The 16,325-nt window shown below is 39.5% G+C and overlaps 1 protein-coding gene across 1 annotated transcript in view; it reads right to left on the bottom strand.

Moving 5' to 3' along the window:
• The window catches only part of LOC139743970 (crystallin J1A-like), a 102,152-nt gene extending 86,099 nt beyond the window's left edge, over window positions 1-16,053 (bottom strand). The window contains exons 1-2 of the mRNA XM_071654437.1: window positions 16,029-16,053; window positions 9,637-9,797 (exon numbers count right to left, since the gene is read on the bottom strand). Of these exons, the coding sequence (XP_071510538.1) occupies window positions 9,637-9,739 (103 nt within the window). The 5' untranslated portion in view covers window positions 9,740-9,797; window positions 16,029-16,053. The remainder of the gene's footprint in view (window positions 1-9,636; window positions 9,798-16,028) is intronic.
• Between the last annotated feature and the right edge of the window lie 272 nt (window positions 16,054-16,325).

The raw sequence follows: 16,325 nt of genomic DNA, 5'->3' as shown, positions 1-16,325 counted from the left end.
GTAGTGTTAGCAAACACTTGAAGTCCAAAATGTGGTGCCTTGTGTGATCATTTGTTCCAGTCTTTGGCACGCCAGTACATCCCACAGATAAATGGATCATTTATGATGGCTTCACCTCTTTCTTCCCATTATTTGGCAAGTTTTCTAATAGATAGCATAAGATGGAGAAATGTAATAGCACAACAAATCTAGCATGGGGTATGATAACAAGGGAAGACACATACCCATCTGGGTAAATGCTGTCCCAGTGTATGGCCATATATCAAGAGTATTTGATAACCTTACCCCATGGTGCATATATATGCTTTATCTTCCTTCACGTATATTTTCTCTCTTTGATTTGAAACTTCTACATTGACACCTAATATAACCTGCATGCTGACAGCTGGGTAAATAAGAACATGCATCAGTTTCCTGCCAGATATTTGCTTGCCTTTCACTGTCATCGATTCTCAAGTTTTTGTTGCTCACACGTCCCCGACTTTCATGGTCTTACACAAACGGGCACCACTGAGAATACAGGCTTTTAGAAAAACTTTCTGCTTATTCATTTTTGTATTTGACCCGGTGAAGACAAGTCCAGAGAATACTTGGGCACGTGTCTATGGGAAATGCGTGTTATAGCAGAAGGTTTTTTTGTGTGTGTGTGGAATGTGAACACTCCCAAATGAGTCTGGTGTGCATCAATCTTACTATCTCTCTTTCTCACACTTTCTTGAAGATTTCTCAAGTGTGGACAGAGCAGATGGAGATGGAGCGAGATGGAGAGAGATGAGAGACAGGAGGAGAGTCAGAGAGATATGGAAAAAGAGAGAAAGATGTGTGAAAATGCTTTAAAAATGGGGTTATAAGGACAAACAATCATTTTGCTTATGCATTCTCCTTGTGGCCATTAAACATTTCTGTCCATATGAAAGAAAACACAGGGATTTACATCCAAAATCTGACTATTTAGGGGTAATTATAAAGAGAAAGTGAGAAGCACCCTAAGAACATGAACACGTGAAGAAAAAAAAAATCAATAAATTTCAGCTCCATGTGATCTCAGCAAAAAAGAGTCAAAGTTGTTAACATTTCCTGATTTTAAGTCCATCCTTATATAGAAAGACATCCTCTTTCTACCTTTAAAATCATAATTTCGCTGGATGACCAAAATTTCTCCATCGCTGAGCCCCGTGGCGGCATAAATCAGACATCTAGTGAGCTTGCACTCACCCAGTTGCCAGCTTTCCTAAGTGGGCCGTTGGATTTCATTCATCTAAAATTACGGGAAGAGCGAGGGACGCCGGTGTCGGGAGAGGTCTCGGAGACGGAGCCATGTGATGAGGAGGAATTACACAGGCTTCATGTTTTATGATGATGGGATGGTTTCGGTCATGTGGTAGTGTTACATCCTATAGGGATCTTGGGCAAGGATGCTAGTAGATGCCATGGGCTGATTACAACTAGAAAAAAAGACAGGTGTGATAAATCTGGCTGAAATACTCAAGCAAGAATAAACTCATTAATGGCAAATTAGGGGAAGATGTGAAAAGGAGATCTAGTTCTTTGTGTTCAGGGACTCACACTTATATAAAATATGTAACATCTTCTCAGAGAAAAGTTTACTCTTCACAAATTGCTATTTTCATGATTTTTCTATTCAAGAATAAAAAGGTCAAACATGGTCCTCTGTACATTTGGTAACACAAAGCCAAGAGAAAAATGTATACAAAGAAATAAGAGGAAAAAAGGCAGACTCAATATCATGACAAGAAAGCATGATAAAATCAAATTCTAACAATCTTTTTTAACTGAAGAGAATAACATGATTCCATACCACACTGCTCCTCCAACCTACCCCCCCCCCCCCCTCAGAATGAGACAAAATAACCACAACTTTTTCTACTTTGGATTGTATTTTAAAAAAAGCAGGATTTTCATACCTTAAAGGTCCAGTTTACCTTTGGGAGCAGTGATTTTTAAAATGTTCAAGATATCACATTCGTTGCATATGTGTAGGTCTGTTTATCACAAAACATCCTACCATATAAAATTTTTGCAATAAAGCCTAAAATATAAGGAGATATCAGTATTTTTCTGAATAAACCATAACTGTAGATGGTGTACTCTGGAAGCATTCTTATTATAACTATTGTTCACATTTTGTGTATTTAACAATGCTTAACATCGATTACATGGATTCAAATTTTTAGAGTGGTTGTTTCTATCCCTAAACTCACATTCTAGAGCTATTTTAAAACATTAATGCTGGGTTTTTGTTTCATCTGCAAATGGTAAATTATGCCTTCGAGCAATTCCTTCTATGAGTATAATAATCAAAATCCAGACCTTCATGGTATACTCATAGTCAGCCATGATTATTCCCCATTACTTGGGCTTGGAGTATCTCTCCCTCTGTGTTTGGTATTGATGATGTGGACGTGGCTAGGACTTCATGCAGTATCATGGTGTGGGTGTGAACGCAGTCACACTCTCTGACTGATGGAAACTTGGATGTAAACAGAGACTTGAGCTCCAGAGAGTGAAAGCTGGATGGGTGCATTAATTTGTTTTGGGCTCTTGGAGATGGCTGAACATCTTCGCTCAGAACTCAGAGTGACTGTGCAAATATCAAAGGGTAAAATGCCTACGACTTATGTTGACATTCCTCCTCCTGCTTAATGTCTACCACTCTTCAACCGCTAGCTCCCCACCCCGTGTCATCTTTGCAAGGCATCCTCCCACCCCGATCTCCTCTCTACCCGTCTATAGACAGGGTTCTCCCCCCCCCCCACCACCAACTCATCATAAGCACAGTCTCATTATCTTCATGTTCACACCCATATGATAACTACTCTCATCCTCATATGAAAAAAAAACCACAATTTTCGAGCCTCTTCTGATCTAGTACGGGGGGGGGGGGGGGGGGGGGGGGAGGACATGACTTAATTCAGTTGATGCTTGATAATTATCACTATAAAAGAAATTAGGAATTTAATTACAGAGGGAGAGGGATGGATGACATTCATGTGGTAAAAAAATGCTAGCATGGCATCTGGACTCTATCTTGTTTGTTGCTGGAGGGGATATTTATAATGGTAGTACTCGTAGACCATCTTAAGGTTATCATTGACCAATAAAAAAAAAAATGCACAGAAACGGCAGCACATAGCATGTGAGATATAACACACGATGATGCCATCTCTACAACCATGTATATTATCTGCTCTTGCACCGTGGATGAAGCAAGGCGACAAGATGATAAGTGACACCAACATCTGGGGCGGCTAGAGTCCTCATTAAGAGCGGGTGGTGACTGGCTCTGACCTTTGATGATGGTATTCATGCTATGGAGACCCTCTTAGCAGCATTGCAGGAGTCGGTGGGGTGGTGGGGTGAGGAAGAGAAGGGGTGGTGGGGGGAGGAGGGAGTCAGCAGCACTGGTATCCATCTGTTCATCTTTGGATGATGTGAATTAACCCTTTGCTGGAGGGAATATTGCGAGTTCTGTACAATGTCAATGGGGAGCTTAGAATCTGGAATGAAGCTGGGAAGGAGGAGGGTTAACAGCTGCCTCTAACTCTGATGGTAGGAAGATCAAAGGTGCATGAAATATCTGTTAATTAATGTGCAAGTAGAATATTATTGGTGTATGATTATGAAAGTATGCATCCCATATGTACTGTATACTAGTACATGCCAAACGTGTCGCGTGTCTTTTTCTTCTTTTTGGTAGCATGAGGATTTATGGGTAACCCGATTGAGTTGATCTGCATACGTTGCTCACTGGGATACATTCAAAACCACAAATAGCACCCATCAGCGAGTATGTGCAATTAGGCTTACAGTATGCTCATCGGTAACAGTCGACTCCAGTCGAGATTCTTCAGCTGTGTGTGTACTTACATGTACATAGAGATGATGATAAAACTGTACATGCTTCATTACATAAATTTCTCAAATATATCCCAGCAGGGCCAGTCCTCCCTCTCCACGCCATCCCTACACTATCAGGTCTTTAACATAGCAGCATGCAATATGGATGTCAGTCATCTAAATCTTTGACTACTTCAATTTGTGGGTACGAGCAACATCAAACATTTATCAGATACTCTAACCAATGGCAACATGCAAACGAAAATTCTCTCCAAACCACATGCGCATAATCAAGACAAGCAAACCCACAATTGCCTAGCCATCACGGTGCCAGTGGAAGAGAATTCATAGCTTTTATAGCTCCACAGTCTCATTCTGGGGGAGGATGGATTCAGCAGCTAAAATCCTGAATTCTGTCCATCTCTTCAGTCCCACACGCTTCCCCCATCACCATCATCCTTCATGGTGTTGGAAACTGGTCACCTGTCCTTGTCAAGTCTCACCAACCTCACCAACCAACCAATATCAGCCACTCTCCATACAGAGTGTTTGATTCTCGTCACTATCTCCATCTATCAATTTCTTCCTTCTCTGTCTATCTCTCTTCCTTTCTCCTTTCTCCTCTCCCCTCTTCCTTTCACTCTCTCTTTCCCCTTTCACATAATAGGATCTACATCCCTAACAATTTTTTATCTTCCTCCACCTTTTCATCTTTTTCTCAGTTCTTCCTACCTTTTCTTCTCCTATTATATTCCTATATAAATCTAATTCATCAGTGACATTTTTCAGTTTGCGTACTTTATTTACCTTGCCCCTTTTCTATTCTTTCACTTTCTCTCTATGATATCACACTTTATTTCTCTGCCTTTTTTCTTCTCTTTTCTTATCTTCCATTTTCAATTCCTTTTAATTTCAATTCTTCTCATTATATTTCTTTTTCTCTTTCCTCCATTCTTCTCAAGTCAACATCCTACGCTACAAAATGCCATGGCCCTTGATTTTAATTACCCATCCTCCTGGTCTAAGCTTGATCTATTTTGGGATGCCTTCCTCTTCCTCATCGTCTTCTGCTTGCCAACGGTCTCCATCAATACGTCATGGCCTGGGATACTGGAATGCCCAAGGGCCAGGGGAAGGTCAATAAGCACTGGCTGGAGAACACTGGAGATTCCATTTCCTTCTTTCTGATATCTACCACGTCTGGTCTCTTGCCTACTATATGCTATGTCTTTGGGTATATGTTTGTGTGTGTGTTTCAGCTTTTGGTTTGCACCTTCTAGGGGAAAAAAAAGCTGTAAATTACATCCACTACATATTCAAACTAATATAGATAAATATGACTTTGCAACTGATTGACATTGCCCTTAAATTTGAACAATAGGATATGAGTTTAAATCTTCAAGCCTTCATCATTGAACTCCTATGATGGATGACAAAAGAGCTATCATTCTGGTTTGTGATGTGGCCACAACCAGATGAAAAAATTTGAAAATTTCAGTACTCAAACAGCAATTTATATACTTTAAAGTTGAAGAGTATAATTTGTAGTGTCTTTTTCCCTACTGTGTATTCAACTGAATCACAGCACAAAGAGGTGTTTTTTGTTTGTTTGTTTGTTTGTTTGTTTGGCTTTTTTTTTTACTACCAATCGAACGGCTCTGGGAGCAATGGTAGGGTCAGTAACCTTTAACTTCAGTAACAGTTCACATCCAATCCCTTTGATCACATCTATGCTCCATTGGGGTGAACTGTTACATAAAATAGATGACCACAACCTGGCTAAAGTTGTAAAACTACAGCAGGAGCACTCTATGCATGCAACGCTACATCTTAAAAGCTTTATATTTCAGTGGTCAAATGTACCAACATTTAACATACAAACATGTGAAGCATTTCAAAATGCAAAGACAGGGAAATCAAAAGGCCTTTTCTTCCCCAGACTTCACATCATTACAGTCTCAACAATGAATACTTGCAGATACAGGGAACTCTACAAAATATTGAGTGAGAAACAGGGAAAGTGGAATTGGATAAGAAAGGCGTCTCGTCCTAAGTTTCCATCAAGTAAAGTCATCACTTTCCCTTTCACAGGCAGTCTTCCAAGTGTAATGTGAAATAAGCACACATACACACACACACACACACACACACACACACACACACAATAACACACCTTTGCCCATCCATCACAACACAGGCATCTAATCAATCATCGTCTCGCTGGGAGGATGAGGAAAGACAGATATGTTGCAGGTGTGGGATGTATAACATGCTTTCTTCCTCCCACCCCCATCATATCCCCGCCAGCCATGTGTGCTATGCTTTTCAATGTGACATCGGATCATTCTCCACCAGTAAAGTGTGCCTCCTTCTTTGCTGATTATTTCCTTGGAAAAAAAAATGCCTTCTACGACATTTCACAGTAAAGGCATAAAAGCTGTTGAAAAATTGGTGATATATAATATTATGGATGATTATCCCTTCTGTTACACACACACACACACACACACACACACACACACACATAGAAAACTTGCACAAACATTATAAGAAGGGAGAATGAGAATTAGATTAAAAGAATAGCACAGCCATCAATATCATACCCACACATACGCAGCAGCAATGTAAAATCATTCCGATATATATGTAATAGTGCCAAAATTAACACCAAATATCCAACTTTCACCTGCCTTTGTACAAGTACATGTACTTTAGGTTGTGAAATGTCTACAGTTAGTTGGTGCATGACTGACAATCATAATACTGGGCAGTGCAAAACTACACTAGCACTCGCGCTAACTTGCAATTGCCCATGTATACAACGGCTTCAGATCAGAAAAGTAAAATTGGCAAGATATCAAAAAGTGAGGACCACCCACATCACCTCTCTCCAATAATCCAGACAAGAAAGTACCTACTTTTTTTTACTTGGGCTTACACACTTTATATCAATCAAGGATATTTACAATTACAGTACTCACTCTACTATTTTCACATCAGTATAAGATTGTACAACTATATACACTTGGGAGTACTTCACAGTTTGGATATTTCAGTAATTGCTTGCTCTAATGACCTAGCATAAAAACAGCAACATAGGAATGTTGCTTTCTTGAATTGAAAAAAAAAAAATGAATTGATAAAATGCATAAAGAAAAATTCTGCTTCAATGAAGTCATAATATATACAGGAAATAGATAAGTAATAAATTAATAAGTGGAAAAAAAGTTACAAAAAAAAGCAATTTGACTACAATGCAGTAGACTGGGGTGCATGTGCTTATCAGGTAATCACTATAATATATATTATATGCGACATAGATGTAAATGGCCCTTCATTTACATTTTTGTCTTTAACTGATCTTGATCACTGACCAAGGATTGACCCTTAATCCTCTTTGCACAAATCTATCCAATTTACTTCTAAGCATTACAACAAATTATGCCATCACTGGACTGACTTAATGGAATCTATGTCCAGAGGACAGCACTTAAACATGTGATGCAACTGCTCTCCTATTCTCAAAAGATATTATCACTTGACATTGATTAGTAGCATAAGTTATAGCTCTTTAACAAAAATACAGTGACCCTTGATCTTGACTTTTGACCTGCCACCTCACAATCATGTTCATGCACATGATTGTCACTTTATTCTTATCATGTCTGCAAACTGAGTATATCAAAAGCTTCCTCTCATCCTTCAAAGTCTTAATATAACCTTTGGATGTCATTTACAAACTGTTATGATACCCTTTCAAGCATTCACAGATGAAATCAAAAGCATGAACAGACAATGGTTGCAGTACAGTTTATTGAAAATTTATGAGAAATCTGAAAGACCTTTTTTTTTCTATTCCCAAGTTCACATGTCATCAGTTACTTCCTTTTTGCTTTGTAGTCTAGTTCTCAAGGGCCTACTTGCTGTAATTGCAAGAGAGCAGAAAACTTATAGAGACAGAGGTAAGTCATACTGAGAGGTAATCCCGGTATTGAAGAAGGTCTGTCATGACCTGTCTGGTTTCCGTAAGTTATGCTGCTGAATTACAGAATTTTGCTTCAAGCGATCTGTAGCAAAAATCACAGCCAAATAGCAAAGCTCTATGTCATAAAGCTTATATATGCATTATATGTAATTCACACTGACAGCTGGTGGGCAAATATAGCGATCTGATTGGTTGCAGAGACCAACTAAATCATTCAGCATACGCGGTGCACAGGTTAAGCTCTCCCGCTCTCGGCTCATGAATAATAGTCACATTCACAGATCTGAAGAGGCCCTTGCACTGGTATGCTCTGCTATAGCTTGCTTCACTTGCAAATGTCATGCTGTGTAGTATAGGGGCCTCTTAAACAAATACTACTTGCTTTTTGAAACACAAACTATTTAAAATATTGCATGCTTTACCGACTTCTTGACTACTTTTTTGGAAGAGCATTTGTGTTTGATAATGAAATCAGACATTGATGTTATAAATATTGTAGCTTGGAAAAAGAAAATGAAGCACACACGTGGAGCTCCTGAAATCACTTTACACGTGTTACACTGATAATTTTTTTTTTAAAATTCTAATTTCAATGCATTTTCATATTTCTCAAAAAAAAAAAATTACACAAAAGATCCCACAATATTATACAATACAAAAATACAAAGTAAAAATCAGGCAACACCTGCAAATGAATGCACAACTGTCTTGATATAAGAAAAAGCATAATGGTCTGTTTACAGTCATCACTGGAGTATGATCTTATAAGTTTAATAAATTAAGAGAAATATGATGGGTCCTACATAAAATCAGGCTTGTTTTGTAGGTCCCACAATTATATAACATAAAGGGAAACATGAAGTATTGATATCTATTTAGACCACATATTATTGGGGGGGGGGGGGGGGGAGAGGAAAACAACATCAACAACAACATTATTGATAGGTACAAGTTACCCACCCTATCATGACAAGGCCCAGATTTGCAAACTTCATTCAGCATTTCCAGGGAGGGAAATGAGTGGGGAAAAAAAATCATTTCACTGCCCAAAGTCAGCTATCACTCAATCTCCACTTTGCAGTGTTCCATTATGAACGTAGCAGGCTTAATCCAGGTTTTTGAAAGATTAGTTTCCATTCCATCAGAGCGGTGACTTGCCTACAGAGTTAAGAAGACCTACGCATATTTTGCTCTGTACAGGGTACTGAATATTACAGCCAATATCACATGCTGTAAATGTGGGATTATCCAGAGTGAAATACTGTAAAAGTGGAAATTTTCAAGGTGTTGAAATTTTCATGCATTTCTCGCAACCAGAAACAAGCGCGAAAATACAAGCATGCAAATATTTTTGCTTGCCATATGTTCCAGTAGTTGGTGTCTTGATTCCGCGGAATTAAAAACACGCGAAACTCTTCTAACCCCACTGAGTGTGAAAAATTAGTGGCACAAAAATATCCACTTTTACAGTAATTTGAACGACTCTTGTGGTATGGAAATTACATCAAATATAAGAATGTGCATACTGAGTATAGGCCTACTGTACTCGTATGTACACACATCTTCCTTTTTGAAGCATGTGTCATGTAACTTAGTCTTTCTTCTCTCTCTCTTGAAACTACTAAGATACAAACAAGTAAATTTCTGTCAACCTTTGACCCAAAGGTGCTCATCAATCTCTTCCTACAGAAACATTGTGTGGTCATGAATGTATACCAAGTTTAAATATACATGAATTGAGTCATGAGACCTAGACCTATTAGGACTGAGAATTAAACGTTTCTCGCACTCACAGGCAGCATCAGCAATGAAGCTCCCAACGATGGCGCCTGCAGCTCTGCTGGTGACAGAAGACATGATAGGTGTAGATGTTCCACACAAGGGGGTACTTCCCATTCAATGAGAACAAAAATATGAAGCGTATCAATGTCTTGCAGACTTGTAGTACCAGTACCTGGAAAAATGAAGAAACAAGTTTTAAAAAAAAGGCTTGTAAGAACCAGCAGAAATTTGTGCTTTTAACCTGAAGAGGCATTAAATCAAATACATTAACACATATAATCATACAATGTATAACGTATATAATTTATATTCCTTATTAAGTGCCTGATTTGGAGCTTAACAATCTTTAACATAGTAAAGGTTATATCCTGAAAGCTAGAGAGAGTAATTTTGACATTTAGTTTAAAACATGACTCTGATAAGCAATGGTTAATTAGTTGGAGCAGAATAATATCAGGAAGGCCAGCCACATACATAACACTTTCACCTCCTCAAGAACTGTTTGTCTCAGAAAAAAAGTGTTCTCATGAAATGGAACTTGCTCACAATTTGTCAATCAAGCAAGTGTAGCTTTGAATTTGTAGGTCTAATGCCAGTAAAAAGCAATATTACATTCATGACATCCTTATTACTTTCTCTGCCTTTAACAGTAAACCATGTAGTTTCCATAGGACTGCAGAACCTGTCAATTTCTTCTATTGAATGGAGACAAATGCTTCTGAGAAATGTGTGGACTAACACTGATGACACAAATTCAGTTGGGTAATGATGAAAATGTAAAATATACCCAGAAAGGTGCACCGGAAATATTGCAATCTCAAAGCATTTCCAACCATTGCTGCTACATGATATTTTACACTGTAAAAGTGGATATTTTCGTGCGACTAATTTTTCGCGCTTGCCCCGGTAAGAAGAGTTTTGCGTGTTTTTAATTCCGCGGAATCAAGATATCAACTACTAGAACATCTATGGCAAGAAAAAATATTCACATGCTTTTATTTTTGCGCTTGTTTCTGGTTATGTGAAATGCGCAAAAAATTCAACACTGCGAAAATTTTCACTTTTACAGTAATTGATTACAATATATCAGGCTGTATATAGCAATATCTATTAAGCAAGAGTGAATAGCATGCAGCTTGTTAATGTGATTCATACTGTTAGGGCACCAATCAATTATCACTTAATATTCTACTAGTACCTACCCACTATTGAATGGGGAGGACCCTTCACAAATGAAAATCGGTACACTGACTTTTATTATTACACACTTTTGATCTTAAAATACCCTAAAACAAACTTGTTCTCCTGACAAATCGCATTGGCCAGACAAGTTTCTTGAGCCTTTCAATATATTGCAAGTAACTTCTAGATGGAGGAATATGATTTTTTTTTTAGCCCTCCTGAGAACTATGTTCCCTCCTTAACGATAATGATATAATTATATGGCTGCCGCCATGTTTTTAAAAGGGGGGGGGGGGGTCCACTTCAGACTTCTGGTGCCACTTCCGGGTTTCATCAGCTAACAAGCAAAAAAAAAACTAGAAATGTCGCTATGGCGACTGATGCCTCCGCCATAATGCATGATTCTCCCAATAGGCGTACAGTACAATGTCTTCACATGTGTGATCCATGACAGTTTCACATAACTGGCAAAATATTGATATGACAGGTTTGTCAGAAATGACTTGAATATTCACTTTCCTTGAACTGGGTTTGCTATAATTGTCGAAGAGTGCAGGTGCACATATTTGGGGAATTGAGAATTTTTACTTGAATTCTGACAGACCCTATAAGTTTATGCATTGAGTAATTTCCAAGGTATGAAGAAAGAGTTAATTACAGTACAAAATAGATTTTTTTTTTTTTTTTTTTTGGGGGGGGGGACGCATGGAAACCTGGCCTTTGACCCTTAACCTCTGACCTTTGACATTCTGGCTGGAAATTTCCTGGAGAATCTCCATTAGGTAATGCATGTATATATTAAGTTTGAAAACTAATAATGCAAGCATTTCATATATTAGTGTATGAGGGAAACAGTAAAATATTGAGGAGTTGACCTTGACCTTTGACCCCATGACTATTGACCTACGACCCCTAAATTCCCTAGATAATCTCTGCCAGTCAGTACATGTGTATGTACCAAGTTCTATGAAGATACATTGAACCATTTGTGAGAAAAGTGATATTACAACATTTTCACCTAACCTTCGACCTTTTGACCTTTGACCTTATGACATGAAACTCTCTCTGGAGAATCTATATGCAGTAGTACATGTCTGCACCAAGTTTCAAGAAAATACCTTAGGGCATTGCATAGATATTGGGGAAATAGCAACATTTTTAGCATTTGACCTTGACCTTTTGACCTTTGACCTCTTGCCAATGTCACTAAAATCTACTCAACTAATTGTCCCATCATACATCATCCTTGGACCAAGTTTGGTGAAAGCTGCTTCATCCAGTTTTGAGTTATCACGTAAACAGATAAATTTCAGGATTTGACCTTGATCTTTGACCTTTGACCTCAGTCCGATTTCACTAAAAAACTAATCAAGTAATTGTCCCATCATACATCATCCTCCGACAAAGTTTGGTGAAATTTGCTCGATCCAGTCTTGAGTTATCGCGTAAACAGATACAATTTCATGATTTGACCTTGACCTTTGACCTTTGACCTTTGGCGGATTTCACCCAAAATCTAATCAACTAATTGCCCCATCATACTTTATACTTGGACCAAGTTTGGTGAATTCAAGTCAATATTACTCAAGTTATCGCGTAAACGAAAGCGGACGGACGTACGGACGTACGGACGTAAGGACGTACGTACGGACGGACGGACAACCCGAAAACATAATGCCCTCGGCACCACTTCGTGGCGGAGGCATAAAAAAGAAAAAAAATGTCTTCAGCACAACTTCTGTAGTTCTGTAGGGTGCCACTTCCTGGTTTCTTCAGCTGACAAGCAAAAATAGAAAAAAAAAGGTCTTAAAAGGCCTTACCACACTTCAAGGTTTCTATCTACAGTCAAACCTGCCTTAGCGGCCACCTCTCTATAGCGGCCACCTGTTTATAGCGGCCACTGAAAAATCCCCCCGAGAGAAAAGCCATGTTAAAGACCCTGTGTATAGCGGCCACCTGTCTAACGCGGCCAGCGGCCACAACTTTTGTTTCCCGCGGTAGATTTAAACCTGTCTATAGCGGCCAAAAACCCGATGGAGCCGTAGCCGAGCTGATAATTCAGGGTGTTTTTCTGCTTTTTAGCCGTGCCAGTCATTTCTGGGCAACATTCAGCGATCGCCACCGTTGCATTCATCACTTATTCAGTCACAATAATGCACTAATTCATGACTGTGCACATGCTACATCTAGTGTACTGTGCAACAATTTCATAAACACCGGCATTGTTCTATGCATGATACACACGTGTGCATACGTACACACACAAATGTACATGTATATACAACAATGATACATGTACATGTAGGCAATGCACACAAAGTTGACCCGATTACCTGTCTATAGCGGCCACCTGTCTATAGCGGCCACTTTTTCCGTATCCCTTGGGTGGCCGCTATAGACAGGTTTGACTGTATTTCTTTCTTTCTAGTGCCACTTTACACACTTCCGGGGTAAAAAAAAAGAGGGGGGGGGGGGGAGCCCAAAGTGGTGACACCTTATGTCTTCCTTTGTATGGTGCAAAAAAAGTGTGTGTGTGGGGGGGGGGGGCGCGAGCCGTAGTAGAACTAAAAGTTAAACAATGTTTACTGTACAGCCAGCACCAGTCAGTATCCAGTATTTACTGCAGTAAATATATTCTACATTATAAAATGGGTTCAAGAATGTAGCCAATTGGAAGCGCTGAAATGAGTCACCTGTGCGTGCATTAATTTCTCACTAACATGCACGGCCTGACGTCACAATGTTTACACTAGCAGTGCGCACTCAATCATTTGTTACAAGTGCGTGGCGCGCGACTATATGCGCTGTCAATCCCGTAAACAACTTCTAGTTCGGGCTGCCGGCCAGCCTTTCTTGTGCATAACATGTGGCGTACGTATACTCTTGACGTAAAGTACTTATATGTGTGGGATTTCCGAGTGTGACGTGTGTAAATGTTTGGGATGAACATCTTCGGACATCTTGACTTTTTGACTTGAGCGAGTGCTACATGTCAGTTCGGGAAACCCACTCACAAGGGGGGCCCCTCCTTATAAGTAACCCGTCCCCCTTATAAGTAACCCCGTCCCCCTTATAAGTAACCCCCAGGGCACCCCTTATAAGGAGTCTCCACGCTTTTTTGCAATGCAACGCGAAAATGAAAGGACTGCGGCAATTCGCTTGATTATGTCCATAAAGCTTCACAAGTTTCCTAGTTACTCACGAAATTTGAGCAAAATCGGTTCGAGGCATCATATCTAAAATCATGGATTTAAATGCGATGTCAAACGACCCATGCGAATGCTGAAATGCGAACGATTACTGGCGTGAGTGTCGCCAGGCGCGGCGGCGCGGCAATGCTTGAGTGCAGACGTGGCGACTGAGTACGTACTCAGTCGTACTCAGTCGCAAAGCGTGGAGACTCCTTATAAGGGGTGCCCCGGGGGTTACTTATAAGGGGGACGGGGTTACTTATAAGGGGGACGGGTTACTTATAGGGAGGGGCCCCCCTTGTGAGTGGGTTTCCCGAACTGATGTAGCTGACTGGTATTGACCCACAAAGGTACGTGAAAAATGCTGTTAGTTTTCGACCCATTTTATAAAACAAATGATGCACAGGATTATTTCGTGGCGTTAGTGGAGAACTCTATCCTGTGCATCATTTGTAGGGTGGAACATCCTATTACCGGACGCTTTTCTTTGTGGCTTTGAATTCCGTACTCATAGAATGAAATTTCGGCTAAAAACAACACCACTTATTCACAGACTCATGGAAATTACGAATTCAGCCAACTTACGTCATTTCTTCGTTCCAGTTTTTAGAAAATATGCTTCAAACATACCCCTCTAAAAATAGTGGTTTTTTGCGCGGTGCAAAATCGCATTGTATTACCGGACGCTATTTTCGTAATCGAATAATCGAGGTCTTTCGCACCTAATCCTTGCACCAGAATCACAATTCATCCCACAAATCGCCGTACACATTCTCACCGAGCGGATGACACACACAAAAAATCTGCAAATGAAGCTCAAATTTCGTATTTTACAGTAAAATGTCTGTCTTGACCATTTCGAACAGTTCACGCAATAAAACCTTGTGAGAAATCGACAACTGGTTAGAGTATACGTGCTTTGTCTATGGGAGCTGCACGCGCGGGTGATGAGTTGCGTGCCCCTTAGCGCACAACTATTCCGCATCGTTCGCGTTTGAGGACGATAGCTACAATTTTTCCGATATTGATCAGTGAACTTTTGGTTCTAATAGAATCTTCAGCATTTTTCCTGTATGTGAGTGGGATTTCATGGAATTTCAGTCGCGAAATGTGATTCAAACATGCATAAATATCAACTATAAACGAGGTGCGGGTCACTCAACTATAAATTTGAGGTAAAATGTGAATTTTTTCGTGTTTTTACATTTTTATGTGGCGTTTTTCGCGATTTCGGTCCACACAAAGTTCTGTGAGGCTAATCTACGAAGTCTCGCGCGTACAGAATGTCATTAGTACGCAAAAATGTGCGTGTCCGGTAATACCATGGTGTCCGGTGACACCATGCTTGCCTATATATTAACTAACCATGATAGACTTTAGACATAATCTACCACTTAATCAAAACCAGTAAGTAGGACCCCACCCCTGGCTTGGTACTGCCTGGTAGACCCTCTACATACTACATAAAACTAATCTAACGGTTAGCCTTGGCTGCCCTTGCATCTGTAACGTTCGTTAGGTCTAACATTGTAACATGTTGTTAGACTCTCCACAACTGTAGTAGATTCTAAGTTACACCACTACGGTTGTACGCACTGCACTACACTAGACTCTAGATCTAGTTAGCATTCGAGGATAAAATAAAACACCCTGTTCACAACATTCAAGGAAAATTTGTACATATCAGAACTTCCCGGCCCATATATATGTAGGCAAATCAAAGTAGATCTAATATTATTAGTAAATTAGACTGGTTCTAGACCTAGATATTTACGTAAATTTCTACCCATTTCCTGCAACGATCAGATTTTACAACATCAAAATGAATATATGGGACTGTACGTATTGGACCATCGTCGCAGAGAGTAAAACTAACGAGATTAGCTACCCTATCCTATGCTAATATCCCAAACCGTACGTGGGATTATGTTACAAATGAGATTATATCTGTTTCTCTGTCGTAAATATGGCTACTCAATAAACAGTTTTGATTTAAACAATAAACAATTCATCTGCAGTAATATACGTACGACACTGTCTGGGTTTCCTTTCAGCTCTCCAGCAGAAATGTTTCAATGCCAGATCGTCGCCCCCTATGTTTCTGTTTGGGAATGACTTTGCATCTAACTGTATACTAGTGTACGGGGAAAGTAAGACAAACGATACTCTATCTGTTCTGAAAAATACTGTTTTTTATCTTTCCTCTGTTTGAAATGATTGCTAATATCTTTCAAAAGTTATCTATTAATGTACATGGCATTGTATTCAGTATTTTGTCTTTGTTTAACAAGACAATAAGTGGAATATTTCTGGAATCCTATGTCTTA

Source organism: Diadema antillarum, unplaced genomic scaffold (genome assembly GCF_040938485.1).
Source record: "Diadema antillarum isolate AM-2024a unplaced genomic scaffold, OU_Dant_1.0 seq00001126_RagTag, whole genome shotgun sequence".
NCBI lineage: Eukaryota > Metazoa > Echinodermata > Echinoidea > Diadematoida > Diadematidae > Diadema > Diadema antillarum.
This window is presented reverse-complemented; position numbering and strand designations above follow the sequence as displayed.